General features: G+C 55.9%; 6 protein-coding genes across 6 annotated transcripts; 2 read left to right on the forward strand and 4 right to left on the reverse strand.

Moving 5' to 3' along the window:
- Nucleotides 1–194: 194 nt before the first annotated feature.
- On the reverse strand, nt 195–1,159 carry EMWEY_00035620 (hypothetical protein; the record flags this gene model as incomplete). The annotated part of the gene is made up of 2 exons (XM_013482066.1): nt 195–257; nt 797–1,159. The coding sequence occupies 2 exons, from the start codon at nt 1,157–1,159 to the stop codon at nt 195–197; spliced, it is 426 nt and encodes a 141-aa protein (XP_013337520.1).
- Nucleotides 1,160–2,663: 1,504 nt separating this feature from the next.
- Nucleotides 2,664–4,185, reverse strand: EMWEY_00035630 (membrane-associated calcum-binding protein, related, putative; the record flags this gene model as incomplete). The annotated part of the gene is made up of 5 exons (XM_013482067.1): nt 2,664–3,007; nt 3,261–3,321; nt 3,424–3,515; nt 3,614–3,656; nt 3,817–4,185. The coding sequence occupies 5 exons, from the start codon at nt 4,183–4,185 to the stop codon at nt 2,664–2,666; spliced, it is 909 nt and encodes a 302-aa protein (XP_013337521.1).
- A 655-nt stretch (nt 4,186–4,840) lies between these two features.
- EMWEY_00035640 (cation-transporting ATPase, putative) lies at nt 4,841–11,415 on the forward strand (the record flags this gene model as incomplete). Its single annotated transcript, XM_013482068.1, has 9 exons — nt 4,841–6,073; nt 6,250–6,604; nt 6,755–6,868; nt 7,117–7,229; nt 7,613–7,830; nt 8,004–8,196; nt 8,467–8,617; nt 8,792–9,099; nt 9,295–11,415. The coding sequence occupies 9 exons, from the start codon at nt 4,841–4,843 to the stop codon at nt 11,413–11,415; spliced, it is 4,806 nt and encodes a 1,601-aa protein (XP_013337522.1).
- A 678-nt stretch (nt 11,416–12,093) lies between these two features.
- Nucleotides 12,094–13,614, reverse strand: EMWEY_00035650 (hypothetical protein, conserved; the record flags this gene model as incomplete). Its single annotated transcript, XM_013482069.1, has 1 exon — nt 12,094–13,614. The coding sequence occupies one exon, from the start codon at nt 13,612–13,614 to the stop codon at nt 12,094–12,096; it is 1,521 nt and encodes a 506-aa protein (XP_013337523.1).
- A 633-nt stretch (nt 13,615–14,247) lies between these two features.
- EMWEY_00035660 (hypothetical protein, conserved) lies at nt 14,248–18,504 on the forward strand (the record flags this gene model as incomplete). Its single annotated transcript, XM_013482070.1, has 8 exons — nt 14,248–15,405; nt 15,537–15,668; nt 15,875–15,933; nt 16,023–16,340; nt 16,701–16,893; nt 16,996–17,493; nt 17,877–18,066; nt 18,185–18,504. 8 exons carry the CDS (start codon nt 14,248–14,250, stop codon nt 18,502–18,504), a joined length of 2,868 nt encoding a protein of 955 aa, XP_013337524.1.
- A 657-nt stretch (nt 18,505–19,161) lies between these two features.
- On the reverse strand, nt 19,162–22,456 carry EMWEY_00035670 (pyruvate dehydrogenase (lipoamide) kinase, putative; the record flags this gene model as incomplete). The annotated part of the gene is made up of 5 exons (XM_013482071.1): nt 19,162–19,339; nt 19,470–19,611; nt 19,744–19,855; nt 20,009–20,724; nt 20,830–22,456. The coding sequence occupies 5 exons, from the start codon at nt 22,454–22,456 to the stop codon at nt 19,162–19,164; spliced, it is 2,775 nt and encodes a 924-aa protein (XP_013337525.1).
- Between the last annotated feature and the right edge of the window lie 621 nt (nt 22,457–23,077).

A 23,077-nucleotide genomic window follows, 5' to 3' on the forward strand; every position in this document is an offset into this window, starting at 1 on the left:
TATATTATATATATGCCGTCTGCAGGCATGTAGGGAGCACTGGCCTCACAATCTCCCCTGTGGGGGAAACTAACTTCCTGCAATCAAAATAGTAAGTAATGTATGTAGTGTCCTGTGCTGACGACATACAGCATCCTAGGGGTACCGCAACCACCACAAGGGCATGAGTCCGTCTCATTCCGCCACTACTGACTTCACATGCATGCAAGATAGCGGCCTGCATGTGCGTCCGCTGCCGCTTCTCCCAAGCGCACTTCCTGCACGAAAACACATACAACAAAATGGGAGTGTCTCAACCATCTACTTGACACAGATATTTTGTCGGATGAAGCACGCTCATGTCATGTATCCTCCAGGAGACAATGCCTCACAACATCGGGGAACAGTTAACCCGCTCAGTGCTTCCCAGAACACAACTGGGACCCCCATAGCTGGAGATTGCTCCATCAACAACACTGAAGACTGGCACTTGTGGCATTACTCCTCTGCAGCTTTCGGAAGACCTCCATTTGACAGTGCGTAGCCTCATTTGTCACTGAGCTGTGGGTGGTCCACTGCAGTGTCTCTACACTTACCGCATCACTGCCAGCAGCAACTCCGCAACAAATCACTGTGTGAAGAGGCAGAGGGATAGGTGTTCAAAACAAACCTCGTTGTTGTTTAGCTGCAGCGTGAGGTCTTATTAGCCCCCCTAGACTGAAACTCAGGCAAAAGCAGCTGGACACCGGTCTAACCGCAGGTTCGGTGAGTTTGCAAAACCTCTGGTGAGTGGCTGATGCGTGTAACATTAGCTCACAGGCGTGTCTTCTTCTGAAGACGAGAAATCCCTTCCTTCTGGCCCCTTCGGAGGTGCAGAGAGCAACTTGTCGGAGCCGACGAAAAGCAGCGCAGCGGCAGTCAAGGCGAACACGCCCCACGTTAGAGACAGCAAGGCTCTTTTTCTGCGTCTGCGATGCGCCGCTACTTTGTCTATGTTGCAAGAATCGAACGGCATCATCATCTCCTCAGGTGAACGGGGAGCAGCATGACCACCAGTGGGCATTGTCGACCAGCGCTCCTCCACAGGAAGCTCGGCAGGTAGCCCGTTCATCATTCCCACTTCTACGGCACAAGCAACCGCCTCCAAACCCAAAACTGCAAGCCAAAACAACCGGAGCATCGTCGGTGAAGTGCAACGCAAGCCCAGTGGCCTGCCCGCTGGACACGTGGTGACCTTGCTCGGTCTGTCGTCGTGAAGGGCCTCTCGACGCACGTTAGGCCAATTTGCTACGTAGAGGGAGCCCAAGGAATCCAAACGAATGAAAAGGACAAAAATGCATAGTAGATGATGTCTGTATCAGCAAGACTGCATCTGCACCACGGGCTGTCGGTGCTCCTCCATTCCTTGACTGTCCAAGCACCATCGAAAAGCGCCCTGGGGCTTTCGCTGCCTGCAGTCGCTGCAATCAGCAATCGGAAATAGGTCAAAGTATCATATCACTTTCTGCCAATTGTATTCTACACTGTGTCCCTTCAAAGCTTGATCTTGGTCAAAACTCAGCAAAAACCACAGGATTGCCGCCCCCACAGAGAGTAGTCGTCGCTCATGGTGAGCGACTCACTGACGGTGCGTGAGCAGTCTCTGCTGCTGCTAACTTCTTCCATCAAAAAGCGAAATAAATACTGCTCGACTTAAACAATTATAGCTAAACCAACCCTCCACTGCCCCTCGTAGCAGTCGGCACTAGCACAAGCTGTACCCTCCCCGACTTCCGCTCACCTAACCCTAACCCTACAACCATACGACGATCTAGACACTGTCTGCTTCAGATACAGATGTAATCGGCACACACTAAACACTAAACCCTAACCTGCAGACGCTTGCCTGCACGGAAAACCCCGTCTCAACTGCCTCCTCCAAGCCCGGCTCCTTCGGCCTCCACAGGGGTTCCCCTGTGTGGAGTGCAACGGGCTGTCGACGCAGCTCAAGAAAGGCGCCAGTGTACCCCTAACCAGCAAGCTGAACGCATTAATATCTGCTTGTCTCCTCCTCCGCAGCCTCTTGAGCGGAGGGGTCCCCTGTAAACCCTGCCATTATTGCCCTATTCCCCCATGAAAGGCCCTTACTGTACCTCGCATCAGCAGCAAAAGCTGCTGCTACTGCAGCTGCTGCCGCTCTTCTCAGGCCTTATATACCCCCCGCCCCTACCCGGCCCTTTCAGCACACCCTTCCCAACTCCATTGCAGTGAAGAGAGCCAGAGGCCAAAGTTTGCGGATGCAGCAGCTAGCCAAGAGCGGCCAGCCCGAGTATTCCAGCTAGCCGACTGCGAAAAGAGGGCTGGCGTCCTCAAAACGAACCATAGCTAGCCAGCTAGCTACCTGACTGCAGGGTGGCGCCTTTGCATCTGGCGCAAGCGCTCCCCTGCCGGCTGCTACCGAGTTACCGAGCTAGCTAGCCAGCTAGCTAGCTACGTAGCTAGTTGGGCAACTACGTCGCTAGCTAGCTGGACGGGCTGTGGTGAAGTGTGGCCCGCCACAATATGCCAAAGAGCAGAAGGTGTTTCCCGGTGCTGCTCAGCAGCGGCTTGGTGCGCAGGTGTCTACATGCTGCAGGAGAAGCTGCACAGCAACGGCAACAGCTGCTCCTGCTGTTGCTGTAGCAGGAGCAGGTCCATACAATATCTTACAACTCGTCGTGCTGCAGGTCGTCCTCCTCTCCCGGGCCGGCGCTGATGCCCTTGAAGGGGAGATCGATGCCTTCGTATTCTTCAGGGAAGCGGAGGAGTTCTCCGTTGTCTGTCAGCATGGAGACAGCGAATGTTTCGAACTTCTCGGTCCACTGGTCCTTTGTGATCTTCCCGTCCTCCATCTCCGCCATAAGTGTCTCCATCATCTGCTGCAAGTCGTGTGCATGCGGATCTTGAATAACAGCACGCAACTCTGCCTCGTCTATCTTTTTATCTCCGTCTTTGTCGTAAGAAGAAAACTCGCGAGTTAATTCCTCCCGTTCGGGCTCAGTTAATGTACCTACACCCCAACAACATATATATACTAGCAACTATAGTAAAAAATAGCAATATAGTAACCCGCAAGTATGTCTACTAGCTATCTTTGCCATTGTAACATACATTACTTATACATAGTAGAACTTTTTTACTATTACGGTCATAACTGACATCTAACTAACAAATGCATAGATTTCTCACACGAATGCACGGCCTATACGGCAGCTATGGCTGCTGTTGCTGCTGCTGCTGCTGCAGGTGGTGCTACGGCTCACCACCCTCATTCTGAAGGAACTCCTCCAATGAGATGCTACCGTCCTTGTCCTTGTCTTGCGCCTGACCATGACATGCGACAAAAACACGGAGCACACAACTTCAAACCCCAAACCCTAAACCCTACGCCCTAAACTCTGCAAGCAGCCGAAACCCTCAACTCACCGCCATAATCTCATCTACTTCAATTTGCATCAGCACTTCGTCCTTCCCTGGATCCATAAGGATGGTGACCTCATCAAGGCTCAAATTGCCACCTGCACGTACCCTCCAAACCTTAAACACCAATCTCTTAAACCCAACCCCCAAAGCCTGAACCCTACGCTGCAAAAGACAGCTCATGCGCTTCGCTTACTTTGGTCCTTGTCCACAGCGGCGAACCTCTTCTTTACATCTTCCTGCGAGCAGACATGACGAGTCGAAGAGCACGCGCGAGCGCTCAAGCCCCAGCCATCGCCACAAACGCTAAACCATACACCCCAAAATCTGGAGGTTGGGTACCATCCTAACCCGAAGAAACATAGTACAGACAGAGTAAGAAAACCTCCAGTTGCATACCTTGTGCGCCTCCTGACTGGCGGGGTCGCTGCCGTCTGTGTACGTCACCTCAAGTTCTTCCAATGTAATTTTTCCGTCGTTATCTTTGTCAATTGAAATGAACTCCTGCTTAACCTGGTGCTTGTGCATAGCTTCCTTAAGGCGCGTACTCCACGCCTGCGCCTCCTCTGCTGTAATCTGCCCGTCTGCGTTCGTGTCTACCATAGAAAAGATAATTCCCATTCTGTTTTTTATTTCTGTCAAACTAAGCTGCATCAACTCTGCCAATTTTTCCCCAGAAAGCTTTGGGCTCGCGTCGGGTGAACCGACAGCTCCTCCAGACACCGCAGCTGCCACCGCAGCGGCCGCCAGAGACGCAGAAACCTTCATTTTCACAAAATGACGAATATTTCTCAATAAACAAACACTACTTCCTAATTTATAAACAAAAAACACAAATGCTATGCAGAAACTCTCCCATTCAGACCCTCCTGCTCAGCCGCCAGGCGAGACAGCGCACAGAGCGCAAGAGTTTCGTCACAAGCCCCGACCCGGGCCCTAAAGCGTTGGCTGAAAACCCTAAAGCCAAAACCCTAAACCCTAATGCCCTTTTTAAATAAGGGTTATTTACGACGCAGACATAGAGAGGTCTCCTAAATCGGCAGTAAAACCCCTGCTGCACCTCAGCAGCACCAGCTGCCTCTACTACTCCTTCGCCTGTTTTGCTGCAGCTGTCTGTACAGCTGGCCTCTGCCTTGCGGCAAGCCCTAAGCCCCAGGCCCTGGCCGCTAAACCATTAGACCTATACTATAGCCGTTAAACCCTAAACCCCACGGAAGACCCCAACCACCTGTTGATGGGCCTCTAGACTGCCACGCAAATTCTAACGATAAACCCTAAGCCCAATACACTAACAACTGGTGGCGCCGACGCATCCGGCGGTTTAACTCTCTGTCTTCGTTATTAGAAGTGAGGGGGTTAGGGTCTAAACGGGAGGGCCTAGGGAGTACTGTTGGAGCCTGCTATCAGGGTTTAGGGTTTAGGGATGCAGGCGCATCCGCTGCCCCTCGGTCGCAGGGCGCAGCTACTTAGGCCGCGAGCCCTCTGGCAGAGGCCCGATCTATTGCCGTTTGCTGCTGCTGCGCTGCTCCTGCTGGTCCTCGCTATTGGGGAGCATGAGGCAGCAGACCAGGCAGCAGCAGCTGCGGCTGCTTCTGCAGCTGCTGCAGCTTCTGTTCCAGCAGCAGCAGAGGTAGTTAACCGAGGTGCTACAGCACCTGCTGCAGTAGTTCCGCCACCAGCAGCAGCGGCACGCCCAGCAGTGGCAGTTCCAGCAGAAGAAGCAGCACCGGAGGTAGTCAACCTGACTGCAGCAACACCAGCTATTGCAGCGACAGAAACAGAGCTTCTTTCGGACGTTTCCGCTGCTGCGTCAAGAGACCCAGCCTTCGCCAGTGCTGCAGTTTCACCATTGGCAGTAGCAGCAACAGCAACCACTGCAGAAGAAGCACCCACTGCTGCAGAAGAACAGGACGATGAGGAGGTGCTGCCATGGTTGCTGCAGACGAGGAGCTCCGTTTTGCTGCTGCTGCTGCTTCTGGCGTGGGGTGGTTTGCTTCTGGCTAGCTGCTGGGTGCTGCGGCTGCAGCGGTGGAAAGATTACAATGTGTGCACTGCAACAGCAGCAGCCGCAGCAGCAAAAGGTGGTGCAGCAGCAGCAGCAGCAACGCATGTGTTTGTTACTGCAGGGGCAGAAGACAAAGAGGACTTCCTGGTGCCTCTCGAGTTGCTGCCTCGGCGGCCTGCGGCAGCTGCTGCAGCTAATGCATCAGCTGCAGGAAAGCGACCGCATCGCTCCAGTACCAAAAGCATGCATCAGCAGCAGCAACCACAGCAGCAGCAATATGAACTGCTGATAACACTCAAGGGGCAGCGCTATTTGTATGACTTAGAGAGAGAAGATTTCTTTCCTGTTGAGGCTCCGCAGCACTTGCCGCTGCGCTGCTACTTAGGGTGGACGGGTCTTACTGAGGGCTCTGCAGCAGCACCACCAGCAGCAGCAGGAGGAAACATGGATAAGTTCGTGGGAGATGCGCAGCTGCGGTTTGGCCGCAACTGCTGCGAGGTGCCGGTGCCACCGTTTGCTGCGCTGCTCCAGAAGCAGCTGGTATCGCCTTTCTTTTGCTTCCAAACTGCCTGTGTTTGTCTTTGGCTGCTTGATGGATATTGGGGCTTTCCATTGTCCACACTCTTCCTCTTAATCGTCGTAGAGGCACAGGTCTGCTGCTGCAGGTGCTGCACTTGTTGCTCTCACTCCGTCTTCTGGCTTTGCTAGTGCTACTCAATGTTCTGCTGTTGCAGCAGCGTACCCTCCACATCGGTGTTGCTGTTGTTGCTGCTGCTGCTGCTGTCCGCATACATTGGCGTATGCGCCCTCTTCTTCTTCTGCTGCAGACGGCCTTCAAACATCGGAGGGAGTTGCTGAGAGTTCGACAGATGCAGCCCGTGCCGCCTCGGGTGTACGTACACCGCAAACACTGCAACAGCACCGGCGGCAGCACGTGCTCGTGGCAGCTCATTAAAGCCGCAGAGCTGCTACCTGGCGACGTCTTTTGCTGGGACTTGCAGCGCAGCAGCCACAACGGCAGCGCGAACAACAACAATAACAACAACAACAACAACAACAACAACAACAACAACAACAACAACAACAACAACAACAACAACAACAACAGCTCGCCACTGTTAGCGCCGGTGGACGGGTTGCTGCTGCAGGGCACCGCAGTGATCGATGAGTCATTACTAACAGGTGCAAACACTCCCAAGCCCTAAACCCTTGTTTTTTCCTCCCCGTCGCGCCGCTGCGCTGCCTTTCATGCCCCTGCATTTGTGCGTTGCAGCGCATGCTGCCGTTTACACGCACTTGCTGCTGCTCCCGCTGCTGTTGCTGCTGCTGCAGGCGAGGCTATTCCCCAGGCAAAGGCGGCTTTGTCACTAACTGCTGCTGAGGCAGGTGCTCTGGAGGAGCGCCTCGATTTGCAGGGCCAACACAAGCAGTTTTCCTTCTGTGCAGGTGGGTAAAACCCTAGTTTCTTTAAAACCCTAAACCCTCTAACAAAACCCTAGGCATGGTCCGCTTCAGCATGGGCAGCTGTCGGGTGCTGTTTCAAGCTGTTGCTGGCTGCAGCTAGATGTAGCTAGTTGCCTCTAGCAGCCGCGTCTAGCTTCAGTTCGTTGCTTTCCGTTGCCCGTTCTTTGGGGTTGGCTTTAGCTAGCGGCATCAAGCTACTGGCTAGTTGCTGTGGGTCCGTTTCTATGCAGGGACATCTCTGTTGGCAGCAGAAAATGAAGGAGCTGTCGGCCTTGGCTGCTGCAAATTGCCCAACGCCGCACCCGTCGCCCTCACTGTACGCACAGGCTTCGCCACCACGGAGGTTAGCTCGAGGGTTTAGGGTTTGGGGATTCTGGGGCTTAGGTTTCCGAAGTTCGGTTTTCGGGTGTAGCGAGGAGGCTGATCCCACGATTTCGCTTGTTTGGCCGTGGTGGCGGGTTTAGGGTTTAGGTTTTATATCTCAGTGCGGGTTTAGGGTTTAGGGTTTACAAATGCGAGAGAACCTGTGTGCTGCTGCTGCTGCAGGGTCAGCTGCTGCGCACACTCATGGAGACAACGAAGGCACCTCATTCGACTACTCGGGAGGGGTGGTTGTTTTTGTTTGTTTTGCTTCTGCTTGCGCTTTGCTGCTGCTGCTTTGTAACATGCACATCTCCGGTGTCTCCTTTCTCCTACTACTACAATACGCTGCCTCCCCTGCTGCAGTTTATGCAGCCTTCTGCGGAGCAACTGCAGCAGGAGCTGGAGCAGCTGAAGCAGCAGTTCCCACGCCGCAAGCCCTCAACGTGGCGCCTGCTGCTGTCTCTCTCCCACATTATTACCTCCGTTGTCCCCCCTGAGTTTCCTATGCTGCTATCTTTAACCCTTACTGTTGGTGTTCTCCACCTTGCAAAGACAGGCATCTGCTGCACAGACACCCTCAAGTATGCTGTTGTTGCTGCTGCTGCAAGCTGGTTGTTTGTTGCCTCTGCTTCCTTCTTTTGCTTATGTCCATTGCTGCTGGGGTTGGTTGCTGTGTCTGTTTGCGGTGGAGGGACTGCAGTTGTCCTAAAAGGTTTACCGGCTGCTCCTGTCTGTCCTGCTGCTGCTACTGCAGGCTTGCTGCTGCCGGTGGAGTGCGCGTTGCTGCATTTGATAAGACGGGGACCCTCACTTACCACAAGTACAATCTCCTGGGCGTCTTTGGGGTTGGCAACAAACCTCGAGACCTCGACAAGCTGCAGCAGGAGCCGCAGCGGCAGGAGCAGCAGCAACAACAGCAACGGCAGCAACAGCAGGCGCAAAAAAACGTGCCAGACTCGGTTTCGAGCTGCAGACCCTCCCTGCTCCAGCAACAGGCACGTTCTCCTGGCAGCACCATCAACTGCCAACTGCCAGAAGCAGCAGCAGCTGTGGTTGCTGGGCAGTAGAATTTTAGCTTGCACAGTGCCATTTAGCGTTTAGGGTTGTAGGGGTGTTTTCCGCGTGTAGCGCCTACTGGCAAGAGGCGCCTTGCGTTGGGTTGCCGCTGTTGCTGCTGCTCCCATTGCTGACCGCTGCTGTTGCTGCTGCTCCTGCAGGAGCTGCCGCTGCTGACGGCATTAGCTGTTGGTTCTTGCCACTGCCTGCGACCAGACAGCAACGGTGCACCAGTAGGAGATCCCCTCGAGCTCGAGGCCTTTAAGAGCTTTGGCTGGAAGTTGCCCTCTCAACGATCTGCCGTGCTGCGCAGTCCGTGCTGCTGTTGCTGCTGTTGCTGTTGCTTGGATTGGTGCAGCTGCCAGCATGCCCATGGTAGCGCAGCTGTTGCTGTCGCTCCAGTTGGGGCTGCTCTAAGAAGCTGCGTTGGATTGCTCAGTCAAGTTCACGTGGCTGCTGATTTTGCTGGTGTTGTTTCTGCTGCAGGGGAGATGGGAGATGCTGTTGCGCAGCTGTCTCTGCTTTTGTGCTTCCCCTTCACATCAAATCTGCAGCGCACAACGTCAGTGGCGGAGTACACCGTAACGACGGACGTGTGGTGCGGGGCCCAGCAGCAGCGGGAGCAGCAAGAACAGCAGCAGGATAAGGAAAAGCAGCAAGAGCTACGGCAGCTGCTGCAGCGGAAGCAGAAAGGGTTTATTGTTGCTGTTAAAGGGGCCCCTGAGAGATTAAAGCAGTTCCTTGGTAGCGTTCCCCCTTTCTACGACTCCATGGCGGATGAGCTCACAGGCAGAGTGCGCCCTGCTGCTGTTGCTGTTGCTGCTTAGCGGTGCTGCAGCTGTACTTTTGGCTGTTTCTGTTGTTGTTTGCCGTTGTTTTGCCCTCGTCGTAGTGAGACTCTTGACGTCTTGTGCAGTTGTCTACTGCTTTTGCTGGTGCTGCTATGACCGATGCTGCTTTTGCTCTTGCTGCTTTTGCCACTGCTGCAGGGGCTTCGGGTTTTAGCAGTGGCTGCTCGTCTATGTACGACTAACCCGCAGTCTCTCCCTCGCGAGGCGCTAGAGAGGGATTTGGTCTTTTGTGGGTTTTTATCGTTTGTTGCTGCTGTCAAGCCGGGGGTGCAGCAGCAGCTGCAGTTGCTGCGGTGCAGCGGACAGCAGGTTGTCATGCTTACCGGAGATCATGCCCTCACAGCTGCGGCTGTTGCTGCAGATGTTGGCATCATACACCACCCAAGCACTTGCGGAGTCCCGAGCTGCTGCGGCTCCAACAGCAACAAAGGCAGCAACAGTAGCAAGGAAGGTACTAGCAGCAGCAGCAGCGACACAGGAAAGCTGCTGCCGCTCTTCCTCAGTCTTGTAAAGGACTCAGAGACGCCTAGGTCTGCCGCCGCCAGTTTGCAGCTGCAGCAATCTCGGGCCCGTCGTACAGCAGCAAAAGAAGCCGGAGACAGCAGCAGCAGCAGCATTGAGTCTAGAGGCAGTGCGGACGAGGTGCTCGAGTGGGTCTCAGCAGATCACAGCGTGCGGCTGCCGTTTGCTGCTGCTCTGAGCCCCCATCCGTCTACTGAGCATGCATTTTGCGTGTGCGGCACAGTGCTGCAGCAGCTGCAACAGCAGAAGCAACAGCAATGGAAGCTGCAGCAGCAGAGGGAACCGCAGCAGCAGGAGGGTACTGGGGACGCACGTGTGCGTAGGGAAGAGGAGCTTGAACTGCAGCAGGTGCAGCGACAGCAGCAGCAGGAAGAGCAGCAGGAGGCGCAGCAGCTGCTGCTACGGCGGCTTGTACACCATGTGCGTGTCTTTGCTCGGCTGTCCCCTCAAGACAAGCAGCAAGTTGTTAAGGCATTTGCTGCCGAAGGTTTTCCTGTATTGATGTGTGGAGATGGAGCAAACGACATTGGGGCCCTTAAGACTGCTGCAGTTGGGGTGTCTGTGTTGTCGAGTTCTCCTTGTGCTGCTGTTACAGCAGCAGCAGCAGCATCTTCTGCAGCGCTTCCCGGTGGTGTTAATGGCGGGGGCTGCAGTCTCTCTCCTCTGCAGCAGCTTCAACAGCAGCAGCAGCAGCAGCAGTTGTTACTGCACCAGCGCCATAGGCAGCCGATGTCCAGTGCCCAGCAGCAGCAGCAACAATTGCTGTTACAGCAGCAGCTGCAGCAGCAGCGGCAGCAGCTGCTGGAGCGTACCTTAGAGGGTCTAGCCGGGGACAGCACATTGGTTCCCTTAGGATCTGCTTCTGTTGCTGCAGCATTTACATGCAGAGAAAGTGGTATTGCTGTTGTTAGTCGTGTTATAACACAGGGCCGCTGCTGCTTAGCTGCACTGCTGCTGATGCATCGTCTTATTGCCCTTAATTGCAGTGTATCGGCATTCTCTCTTTCTGTTCTTTCTACTGATGGTGTTCGTTTTAGTGATCTACAGGCTGCCATAGAAAGCTGTCTGTCAACAATGCTCACTCTCTGTCTTAGTGCGCCTCCAGATGAGCCCCAACAGCAGCAGCAACAGCAACAGCAGCAGCAGCAGCAGGGGTCTATGGGAGATAAGCCTCCACCCACTTCGGTATTTTCCTTCTGGGGGATTGTCTCCTTGGTCGGGCAGGCAGCGTTGCATGTTTGGTGTCTTGCGAGGGCCTGGGTCTTAGCACGCGCCCTCCGAGACAGCAGCAGCAGCAGCAGCAGCGACGTCAGGAGCAGCAGCAGTGGGGGAGAATATGATGAGGAAGCATTTAAGCCGGATGCAGTGAACACGGCAACATTTTATTTGCTGCTAGCTATGCATATGTCTACTTTCTTAGCAAACTATGAAGGTGCTCCTTGGTCTCGGCCTTTGCTGCAGAATGCTCGCCTAGGCAAGATGCTGCTAAGTGGCTTAGTGCTGCTGCTGGTGCTGCTTCTGCAGCTGCTGCCCTTCCTCAATGAAATACTAGATCTCGTACTCTTCCATGACGCAGACTTCCTGCTGCAGCTGCAGCTACTCGTTGCAGCAGACCTGCTGGGGCCGTGGCTAGTTGCTGCTACATGCAGGAAGGCAGCTACTTTTAGACAGGGCCCCCTCAAACCCCTCGCTCTACAGCAGCAGCAACAGCAGCAGCAGCCGCAGCAGCATGACTAGCACTGCATTCACCTACACTTCTACTAGACCCAGCAGCAGCAGCAACTGCTGCTGCTGCTGTTCCTGTGACTCTCTTTTTGGCCGCCTGCTCTATAAATTCGCTAGACTTGACAACAGTCCGCTGGTCACTTTGCTACCCAAATAGCTTGCAAGCTAGGTAGCTAGATAGCTAGCTGGATAGCCAGCTAAGTATGCAGCTAGTTAGCTGCCCGACTGGCTAGCTAGCGAGCTCGCTATCCGAGTAGCCAGCAAAATAGGCGGCTAGCTAGCTGCAAGGCTCGCTAGTTGAGCAGCTAGCTAGCTGGCGCCGCTTTTTAATTCTTCTCTAGATGCCCATGCAGCTGCCATTTCCATACCACCGATCAGCCACCTAGCTAGCGAGCTAGCTATTTAGCCGGTACGTGACGGGCGTGCCAGCTGGTGGCTAGCCGTAGAGAGCGGCCACAGGGAGAAAAAACCGAAGCACCTGCAGATGTTGCTGCTGCTGCATGCAACTGCACTCAAAAAGTACTTTCGCAGCTGCACCAATTGCTGCAGGAGCAGGAGGAAGTGTGCTTGGTTGGGCTGCAGCAGCCAGCTGCCTTACTAGCAACGTTTGGCGCACATATCGCAGCAGCAGTTGCTGCTGCTATGCCGCTGGTGCTGCTCCTGCCGATGCCGCCGCTGCTGCTACTGCAGCTACGGTGTATCGGCAGCAATGCCAAGAGACTGAGCAGCAAACATATCGTAAAAAGAAGACAACTCTTGCAACTTGCGCGTCTCTTCGCGGACTGCTGCATGCAGCTGCTGCAGCTGCAGCGCCACTTGCTGCAGCCCAGTTCGCTCCTCTCCTCTTGCTGCTGCTGTTGGTGCTGCTGCTGCTGAAGGTGAAGGTCGGTGTCTGGGGCTACCTGCTGCTGCTGGAGAAGTTGCGACGCTCGAGCCTACAGACACCACCGATACAGTTGCTGCGCTGCTGCCCCGCTGCTGCTGCTGCTGCATCTCTTGCAGCAGGTAAATGTCTTTGATTTCCGCTAAAGATACAACGCGAGGAGCTGCTGCTGATCCTGCCACGTCGGCTGCTTCTGAGCGGGCAGCGCGCCTCTCCCCAGGTAAATTCGATGCATGCGCGCTGCTCCTAGGTTTTGCCGCTGTTGCCGCCGCTGTTGCTGCTGCTCCTGCTGGCCTCAGGCCTAACAGAAGCAGCAGGTTGTCTCGGCCTCCTGCGAGTTGCTGCAGCTGCTGCAGCGCAGCAGCAGCAGGCCCCTCCTTGCAGGTGGTCAGCAGCAAATCTGTGGGTTTCTGTTGCTGCTTGCTGCTACTGCTGCTAATGCTGCTGCTGCCTTCCCCAGCTGTGTCTGCTGCAGCATCTTGCTGTACCTGCTGCAGCAGACGCGGCGCACCCTCCCAGAAGGCGCGCAGCTCCTCTACTGCTGCATCATGCAGAACAGCAACAGCAGCACAGAGCAGGCGCAGCTGCTGCTCATTGAGCTGCAGCAGCTGCTGGTCTTGCTGCTTATCCAGCTGCTGCTGCTCTTGCAGCTGCTCTTGCTGCTGTTGTACGGGACCAACTGCATCTCTGGAAGAGATACACTCCGTTGCCGGATCTGCAGCATTCTCTCCTGTTGCTTTTTCCACTGCTCCTTCTCCCTCTGGTGCTGCTGCTGCTGCTCCTGCTGCTGCTTTTGCTGCTGGTTCTGCTTGAAAGTGCACGCATATATCCGAGCCATCCATGCTAAGGAATGGGACGGCCACCCCAGGGGCATGCACTGGTTGCTGCTGCTGCTGCCCTTCTGCTGTTGGTTTGTGCGTGCTGATGCTGCTGTCTGTTGCTGGCCGAGGCGGCAGCGCAGCAAGTTGCTGCAGGGCATCGTGCAGCTCCTGCGGCAGCATCTCGGCTGCAAGTGTTGCAGCTGTTGCTGCCATATGCTGCAGTCCTGCTCGGCACATTGCTGCGCTGCTACTGCTGCTGCCATTGCTGCTGTTGCTGCAGAGGTCGTCGGCTGCGCCGATAATGCCGTTGTAAAGAGTAGTAATCAGGTCTAAAGCAAAGTCGGGTGCTGCTGCTTCAACACGCGCTGCAGATGCTGCTGGGCGTGCCTCTTCACGAGGTGCAGTAGAAGCAACAGCTGCTGCTGCTGCTGCTGTTGCCGCTGCTGCCGCTGCGGCCCCGCCGCCAGAGGGGTCCTGCCCCCGGAGATAGCCGCTCGAAGGGCTCATCGTGAAACACAGGAAACAGACGGAGCAGCAGCAGAAACAGCGCAACAGGCAACAGCGGACATCTGCTGCGAGAATGTCAAGCAGCAGCAGCAGGTCTTGCAGCAGTGGCTATTGCTGCAGTCTGCTGCTGCGGTTGCTGCCGCTTAGATCACCCCCGTCGAGGCCATATGCATGCAGCAATAATGTAAATTTAATTAATTATATAGAAATTCTTCCCTTATCGAGACGGCAAACAGCAGCAACGGCTGTTGCTGCTGCTGCTGTAACGGGGCTGCCTCGAGAGGGGTTGCGGAGGTGGTGATCGTAGTGCTGCCAGCAGCAGCAGCAGCCGCTGCTGCTGCAGCAACAGCAGCAAAACCCCCGATTTAAGCATGCAGACTAACTTAGTGGTTTGCGCTGAACTGTGCTGACACGCACTGTAACAGCAGCAGCAGCAGCAGCAGCATTAACAGCAGCCTTTCGGCTGCACCCGCCGCTTGACGCCTACAGAAAGGGATTGCTGCAGCACAGACAGCCATAACAACTCCACCTGTTGAGTTTGTTGTTGCTGCTGGTGTCGCTGTTTTCTGCGGAGCCAGCAGCAGCAGCAGCAGCGCCACAAGCAGCAGCTGCTGCCACATGCTGCTGCTGCCGATGGAGCCCTTAACAGGGCCTCAAGGTCCTGCAGCGCAGGCAGCAACAGCAGCAGCGACGGCCGCCGACAGATCGTACACTGCGCAGCAGCAACAGCAGCAACAGCAAACACTCAGCCCTCTGCTGACGCCGACTCTGTTGGGTGACCTCCAGCGACAGCAGCAGCGTCAGCAGCAGCAGGAGCAGCAGCACCTCACACTCTCTCCTAAGCAGCCCGTGCAGTGGCACAGAAGCGGCAGCACCGAACAGGTCTATCACCAACAGGTGCAGCAGCGGCAGCAGCAGCTCGTGTTGCGGCAGCAGCAGCAACAACACCACCACCACCACCACCAGCAGTTGCTGCAGCAGCGCCACCAACATCAGCATCCCCACAACCTTCACGAAGAAGTAGAGCGACTGCGGCAACAGTTGGCACAGCAGCAACTTCAGCTGCAGCAGCAACAGCTGCAGCAGCAACAGCTGCAGCAGCAACAGCTGCAGCAGCAACAACAAGACCTGCCGCAACAGCAGCAGCAGCAGCAGCAGCAGCAGCAGCACGTTGTAGCTCGCGACCTGCAGCAACAGCAACAGCAGGAGCAGCAGGAACGGCAGCAGCAGCAGCAGCAGCAGGTACCTGCTGTGCCCCTGTCCGCGTGCTGCCGGGTAGCGGCTCTCCCTTCTGCGGGCAGTCGCAGCTCTACAGGAGCAACAGCAGCAGCAACAGCAGCAGCAACGGCAGCCACAGCACCAGCAACCTGCAGCTGCAGCGGGGTCCCGGCCTGCCCGTGCACAGACCCCTCATGGCACATTCTACCTCACACAGAGGTGCCCCCTGCTGCTGGGCCTGCTGCAGCAGCAGACGCAGCAGCAGCAGCAGCGGCAGCAGCAGACCCAGTAACAGCATCAAGAGGGTGGCCAACCGGCAACTCACAGCAGCACCTGCGCAGCAGCTGCTGCTGCAGCAGCGAGGAGCTGCGGGACTTGGGGCCTTGTGGTGTTGATGGTTGCTGGTGCTCTGCTGCTGCTGCGGCTGCTGCGGCGGCACCAGGAACGGTGTGTATGTACAGTTCACGCCTAAAGGTCCGCATTGCAACGCAGGAGGACTGCAGCAGCAGCAGCAGCAGCAACAGTATTGGATATGCCAAGAGTTTGTGCTTCAGGCTCTTCAAAGACAACGAGGTACTGCTGCTGCTGCTGCTTTTGCAGTCGCTTCGGCTGTTGTTACTGCCGCCGCGTTGAAGGCAAGAGGAGAAACTGGGTGCTAAGATATGCTGTTTCTGCTGCTGCTTTTGCTGCTGCTTTTGCTGCAGGGTCTGAGGGTGGAGTTGAGTGACCCTGAATGTCCGCCCTTTTTATTTAGCTGCAGCATTTCGAGCAGCAGCTTTGCTGCACTGCAGCAGCAGCAGCAGCTGCGTGTAGACTTCAAAGCCTTCGGGTTTCGGGTATATCATCCCCCAACCCTAAACCCTAACTAAGTCTAAACCATAATAAACCTCAAACCCTAAACACTGTTGCTCACGAAGCCTTTGTAGACCGTCCATAAACCCTAATCCTGCATCGAAGCCCTAAACCCTCGTGCTGCAGATGGTGGCATCATCTTATCTTGGCGTTTAGGGTTTAGGGTATGGGCTGTTGCTGTACCTTGCAGGTCGTTGATTTAGTAAAGGAATGCATTGCTGACGCTGCTTCGGAGCCGCTGCAGCAACGGTAAGCAGTGTTGCTGCTGTTTCTGCTGTTATTGTTGTTTTTGTGGCAGTAAATATATATTCGCTCTCCTGCTTCTGCTGCTGCTGCAGGCTTGTTGCAGTGTTGGTATTGTCTCCGGAGGCTGCTGCTGCGCAGGCTGCTGCGGCAGCTGCTGCCGGCTTGGCTGGGTCGTCAACTGTCGCTGCTGCTGCTGCAGCTTCTCTGTCATCTGGGGAAGCGGCCGCAGCAGCTGCTGCTGCTGCTGCAGCGAGGCGTGCCGTTGCAGCAGCAACAGCAGCAGCAGCAACAACAGCAGCAGTAGCCAAAGGGCCTGCTGCAGCAGCAGTGCTGCGGCTAATAGAAACAAATGCCTTTAGGGAATTGGTGCATCTTTACTTTGATTTAAAGGCAGCAAATGCTGCTGAGGTGTATAGGCACCTTACACACCACCTACAGTACTTCCAGGTAACTCCCTGCTGCTGCTGCTGCGGTTGTTGCTGCTGTTGCTGCGATGATGTATAGATAGATGGGCGATACTGCTTGCTGCTGCTGCAGCGCCACTGCGCGACTTTCCGAGGAGCTGCAGCAGACCTTCAACGAGAAAACCGCCAACTGCTGCTGCTGCTGCAGCAGCAGCAGCAGCAAACGTAAGCAATTGTTCTTCCTCACTCCGAGTCAATGCAGCAACATCCAACAGCACCAGCGGCTGTAGTAACAACAGCAACAACAGCGCTAGCAGTTGCTGCAGCACAAAGTTTGTTGCATGCTGAGTGCTGCTATGACTGCAGAGAGGCTTCTCTGCTGCAGCTTGCGCAGCAGCAGCAACAGAATCAGGAAGAAGCAGCAGCTGCTTCAGAGGAGCAGCAGCGGCAACTGCTGCTGCACCACCAGCAGCAACAACAACAGCAGCAGCAGCAGCACGAGGAGCAGTGCCGCCACCTCACCCAGCGGCTTGACAGCGCAGAGCAAAGAGTGCTGCAGGTATGTAGTGGCTGCTGCTGTTGTTGCCGCTGCTGGTGCTGCCGTTGCTGTTGTTGCGATGACTTTGCGTTGCTGCTGGAGCGTGTGTGCGGTTTGCTGCAGCTGGAAGCCACTGCTGCAGAGCAGCAGCAGCAGCTGCATGCGTTGGAGCAGCAGTTGACTGAGGCCCGCGCTGCTGCGGCTGCTGCTGCGGCCACCGAAAGAGCAGCGGAGCAAGCGGCGAGGCAGTCGCAGCAGCAGCAGCAGCAGCAGGCTGAGGAGCTGCAACTTTTGCAGCAACAAATCAGCAGATTGCAGCAGCAGCTAGGTGACGCGCATGCAGCAGCAGAGCATGCAGAGCAGCAGCAGCAGCAGCTGCAGCAAATCAAAGCAGAGCAAGCAGCTCGTGCTGCTGAGGTTGATCATCTACTGCAGCAGCTAGAGCGGGTACTGCTGCAGTTGCGGCTGGTGCTTGTTTTAAGGATTGCCTCTCTTCTTTTTGTTTGCTTGTTTATTCGTCGCTGTCTGTTTACTTGTTTCTCGGCCCTCCATGCTGCATGCAAGCTCCAGCAGAAGCAACAGCAACAGCAGCAGCAGCAACAGCAGCAACAACAACAGCATGTGTGTTGCGTTGTAGGGAAATGAAGTTGTAGCGAAGCTGCAGCAGTCGCTGCGCAGCAGTAAAGCGAAGGCCAAACAAAGTGCTGCTGATGCAGCAGCAGCAACAACGGTCAGCTTATGCTGCAGTAGTAGTAGTAGTAGCTCGTGCTGCTGCTACTGCTGTTGTAGTCCTTGCTGCCAGTTCTGCTGCTGCTTTGTTGCTGATATTCGTTGTACTGCTACTGGTGCAGTAGTTGCTGATGCGTGTTGCTATGCTGCTGCTGTTGCTGCTGTTTTTGCTATACGGTGGGGTGCTGTGCCGCTGTTGCTGTTAGTAGCGCTGGGAATCCTACTGCCGCTGCTGAAAGTGCTTGTTTTGCTTGACCCTGTCGATGCTGCTGCAGGCGATGCACGAAGCTCAGGCAAAGCTTAAGGAAATGGAAGACGCACAGCAGCAGAGGGAGCAGCAGCAGCAACAGCAGCAGCAGCAACAACAACAACAACAGCAACAGCAGCAAATGCTGCAGGCAGAGTGTCAAAACCTTGCATCCCAAGTCCAGAGGCTTCAGGCAGAATTAGAGGCATCGAAAGAAAGTGAGCACACTTGTTTTTGCCGCTTCTGTTGCTATGGCTGCTGCTCAGCTTGCTGCTGCTACGGCATCCGCTATATACCCTGCTGGTGCTGCTTTTTGTGCTGCTGCTGCTGATGCAGTGAATGCACGCCTCAACAAGGAGCTAACATCTCGTCAGCTGCAGCTGTACCTCGACCGCTACTCCATGCCGCAGCAGCAGCAGCAGCAGCAGCAGAAGCACTCAGCAACAGAGGCAAGCTCTGCTGCCTTCACTACTAGTCCCTCCCCAAGCGTGCCTCCATCTCCTCGCCAACAGCCCACGCCTTCAGTGCAGCAGCAGCTGCTGCTTCGGCAGCAGCAGCTTGCAGCAGCAGCAGCAGTTCCAGCAGCAGCAGCAGACTCTACTGCCAAACTGCTGGCTGCGCTGCGGCCGATGCCCGCACCGTGTCGCCGCACTTAGTAGCAGTTGATGCCGCAGCAACTGCTGCACCAACTGCAGCACCAACGGCAGCGGCAACCACAAACCGTACGTTTTAAGAGCTGGCATTTCGTTGCTCCTGCAGTGACTTCCCCGCAGCAGCAGCTGTTGCTGTTGCCACTGCCTGCTATGTTTTCTGTAGCAACAGCTGCGGAACACCTATGTGCTGCTGCTACATCAGTGCGCTGTTGCTCCTGCTGCCGTCAGCCTAGCAATGAATCTCTGCGTGGGTGTCGGTGCACTTCCTGCCTGCCCTAGCAGCAGCTGCTGCTGCTTCTACTGTTGCTGCAGCAAGAAAAAGAGAAAGCTCGGAATACAAATAGTTCGATGGGAGGAAAATGCCACTCAGAGAGCTGCTGCTGCAGTTGCACGGGGGTGTTGCTGCAGCTGTTCGTGCTGCTGCTTCAGTTAGGTGCTGCTGCTGCTGCTGCAACAGCAGCCCCCGGAACCCATGGGGCCAGAAGGGGGGGGAGGGGGGGGCGCCATGTGCGCGTATGCATTGCCTCAGCAGCATATCCTGCTGCTCTAACTGCTGCAGATGCAGCTGCTTCCCCTGTGTTGCTACAGCTGCTGCGGATACTAGGCCTAGTGGATCATCGCATTGAAAAAAGCAGCAGCAACCCGAGAAGCAACAAGCTGCTAGTCGTCCTCCAAGAGCCGCTGCTGCTGTTGCTGCTGCTGCTGCCCTCGACGCCCGCGAAATATAGGGTTGCAGCAGCGCAGCGGCGCAACAGCAGCAGCAAATGAAGTCTGCGGCTGCGCAGTAGGTGTGCTGCTGTTTAAATTAGCTACGTACAAATAAGACCTAGTCCCTCGTCTGCATACATGCATACACCGCAGCAACAATTAGGCTGTACATGCAGCTGCTACCTGCATGCAGGGCACCGCAAACCGTACACTTAAAATGCATGTTCACACACAGATCCGGCAACAGCAGCAGTATTTACCCGATTCTGGACTCCATGAATGCGTCTCCTCCGAGTGCTCGAGCATATATCCTCGTCAAAGGGAGACCCACACCCCAACCAGAAAACAGGGCAGCGCCTGCAGCAGCAACAGCACCTGCAACATTAGCGACACCGCCACTAGCTGCGCCAGCAGCACCGGGCACCAGCAACAGCAGCACCAATAACAACAGCACCACAAGCATCCTCAACTTCACTGACAGCACCAGCAGTAACAGGAGCGCCCGCAACAACAGCGACAGCAGCAGCAGCACACCACCTGTCTGTCTCTTTCCCTCTCTGTCCGTTGGCGCAGCTCGCGTGGAGTACAAAAACTGCCACGCCAATTGCTGTTCCGTCCTGCAAAGGCCGCCTCCACTGTCGCTCACCTGCAGCAGCACCAACAAGAACAAGAGCAGCAGCAGCAGCACATGAACATTGCGACGGAGCGCAGCCGATTGGGGAAATCGAAAGCACCATAGAAATCTCGCTCTTACCAGCAGCAGCAGCAGCCACAGCAGTAGCAACAGCAGCAGACGCACCTTAATAACAATCCCAGAATCCGCAACGGAAATAAGGTGTATATCCACCGGCGGCATATTTGTAAAGTGCGTTTGCTGCTGCTGCTGCTGCTGCTGATGGCTCTGCTGCGGCGGCGGCTGCTGCTGCTGCTGTCTTGTACGCTGGGGATCGACGACACAAGGCAAGTTAAATATACACCTGGTGCGGCGGACAGGCATCGAGTCCCATTCTCGTTCCTGCTGCTCTTGCTGCTGTTGCTGGTTTGCATGCGGCCGGTTTTGCTGCTGCTGCTGCAACTGCTGCTGCAGCTGCTGCTGCACTGTGGCCTCAATGGCATTCTTAATAAGCTCAAAGCAGCCGCTGTAAACGTAGGCTGGCGCACAGCGGACGACTTGGGTGTCTGGGGTGCATGTAAGGCTGGTGCTGCTGCTGCTGCAGCAGGAGCAGTTACTCGTCGCCCCGGGGCACGTGCAAGATCCGCAGCTGCTGCTGATGCTGGTGCCGTTGTTGCTGCGTTTGCTGTTGTTGCTACGTTTGCTGCTGTTGCCGTTGCACCTGCTGGTGCTGCTGCTGTTGCTGTTGCTGTTGCTGCTGCAGCAGCAGACGGAGGACTGGAAGACACGAATAGCAGGAGCAACGCCAAGACTGCTGCGGGCTAGCCCTTGGGCGTTTGCTGCTGCTCGTCGTACAAGAGACTCCACTACACACGGCTGCAGCGCAGCTCCCGTGGGGTTCCCTTTAGCAGCACAAACGAAAGGAGCAGCAGCAAGCCATAATCAGCAGCAACACCAAAACAGCAGCAACAGCAGCAGCAATCGCAGCAACAGCAGCAGCAGCTTACATCCTTCAAGAGCTCCAATGCACCTTTCCCTCAGCATTTCTGCTGCAACACGACCACTAAAAAATGCCTCCAAAAATTTGTCACAAACAGCCAGCAGCGCAGCCTGCTGCTTCCTACTCGGCTCCTGCAGAGGGGCCCCTGTGGGCCCACCAAACCCTCCAGAGGGGCTCCCCAGGGGCCCCTGTGGGGAGTCCCCTCCTCCAGACTCTCCACAAGAGGTCCCTGGTGGTCGCCCTCCACCCCCGGAAGATCCTCTAGGGGGCCCCCCACACGAGGGGCCCCGTAGAGAGCCTCCTGCTAGGGGCCCTATAAAGTCGCGTATACCTCGCATAAGTTTACCCACCAAGCGGGATTGCTGCTGACGCAGCTGCAGCAGGGCAAGCCTTAAGGTTTCTTTATCAGGAATAGCTGCTACATGTGAATTATCTGCTGCTCCTGTTGCTTGTGCTACTGGTGGTTGTGCTGCTGTTGCTGCTCCTGTTTTCGGCCCGGTTTCTGATGCTGCTCCTGCCCCTGCTCCATCAGACACTGGCTGTTGCTGCTGCTGCTGGGGCTTGAAGAGCTGCTGCAGCAGCTGCAGGCTCTCCGCATATATTTGTGCTGCTTCTTGCAGCCCCGTGCAGTGTCTGTACACCTCAGGCTGCAGCAGCGCGAGTGCATGCAGCTGTTGCTGCCGCTGCTTGTACATGGAGGGGAGAGATTGCATTGCTTGTGCCACCGCTGCTTCTACCTGCTGCTCCTGCTGCTGCTGCTCAGGTATGAGGGGCTCAAGCAGCAGCGGCGGGCTTTGAGGGAATAAAGCAGCAGCAACTTCAGCATCTAACGAGGTGCAAATTGCTGCGCTACTGCTGCTGCTGCTGCAGACGGTGTCTACGGACGGAAGAGCCCACCATGCAGCAGCAAATTGCTGCAGCTGCGCTGCTGCAGCACCGGCAGCTGCTGCTTCTGCTGCGCTGGTGTTGCTGCTGCTCTCGGACGGCAGCTCGCTGCCCCTAAGCCGCCGCTCACTGGCACGCACTGTAGCAGCGAAGGAAGCAGAGGCCCCTCGTTGTCTGCTGCAGAAGCTGCTGATGTTGTTGCTGCTGCTGCTGCCGCCAGGCAACCCCCTCAAACATGAGGGAGACGCTGCTGATGCGACTCGTGCAGCAGACGCTGCAGCAGTGAGTTGGCCAAATGATTCACTACCATCTACCCTGTTACTGCTGCTGCTGCTCAAAGCATTGTTGTTGCTGTTGCTGCTGCTGCTGCTGTTGCTGCTGCTGTCGTTGTCTTTCTTGCGGCTGCTGCAACCGGAGGGAACTGCTGCCGTTGGTGCAGCTGCAGAATCTCCCGCTGAAGAAGAGACCAGTGGAGACACACCGTTGCTGCCGCTCCTGTCGCTTCTGCCCGTGTGGTTGCTGCTGCAGCTGCTGTTTCTCCTTCTGTTGCTGTCTCTGCTGCTGCTGCGTTGAAGTCGCAACGGAGCGAAGGGAGCCACAGCAGCAGCCGACGAAGCCCGAAGCAGCAGAGTCGGAGGGGTCGCTGCTGCTGCTGCTGCTGCTGCTACTGCTGCCCCATTTGCTGTTGGGTCCGTTGACGCTGTCGCTGCGGTCGCCGCTGTCCCTGAAGATACAACAGCAGCAACCATCATGGCCGATGCTGCTGCAGCTGCTGCTGCTCTTGCTGCTGCTACTAGGGTTTGCTGTTGCAGTGCAGCCGCAGGTGGTCCACAATCAACAAGCCAGCTGCCAGACAGGTGGTGTGCTGCTGCTGCTGTTGCTGCTGAGGCTGCTGCAACTGATGCTGCTTCTGAAAGTGCAACAGCCCTTAAGGCTGCCTGGTTTCCTGGGTAGGCGTTGTAGGGTACTGCTGTACCAGCAGCTGCTGCTGTTGGCGCCGTTCGCTGCAGCTGCTGCTGCTGCAGCAGTTGGTTCTGCTGCTGCTGCTAGAGGAATTGCTCTGATTGCCACCCCGGTTTGCAGCAGGGGTGCTGCTGCTGGCTGCTGCGAGCTGCTCCTGTCATTTTGAGGGTGCCAGAGCAGCAGCAGCAGTGACAAAGACAACTTCTACTGGAAGTCTTCTAACAAAAGAATAATAAGAGAAGAAAACGAAGGCGATCTGCTACAAAGGCTTTGTTGCTGCTGGTCTTCTTGGCCAGTTGCTGCAGCATGAGCTGCTGCTGGTGCTGCTGTTGCTGCTCCGAGCGATCCAGTGACCACGACGCAGAGGCTGCTGCTGCTCCTGCTGTTGCTGCTAATGTTGGTGATGT

The sequence above is a fragment of the Eimeria maxima genome, genomic scaffold (genome assembly GCF_000499605.1).
Source record: "Eimeria maxima Weybridge genomic scaffold, Emw_scaff502, whole genome shotgun sequence".
Lineage (NCBI taxonomy): Eukaryota > Apicomplexa > Conoidasida > Eucoccidiorida > Eimeriidae > Eimeria > Eimeria maxima.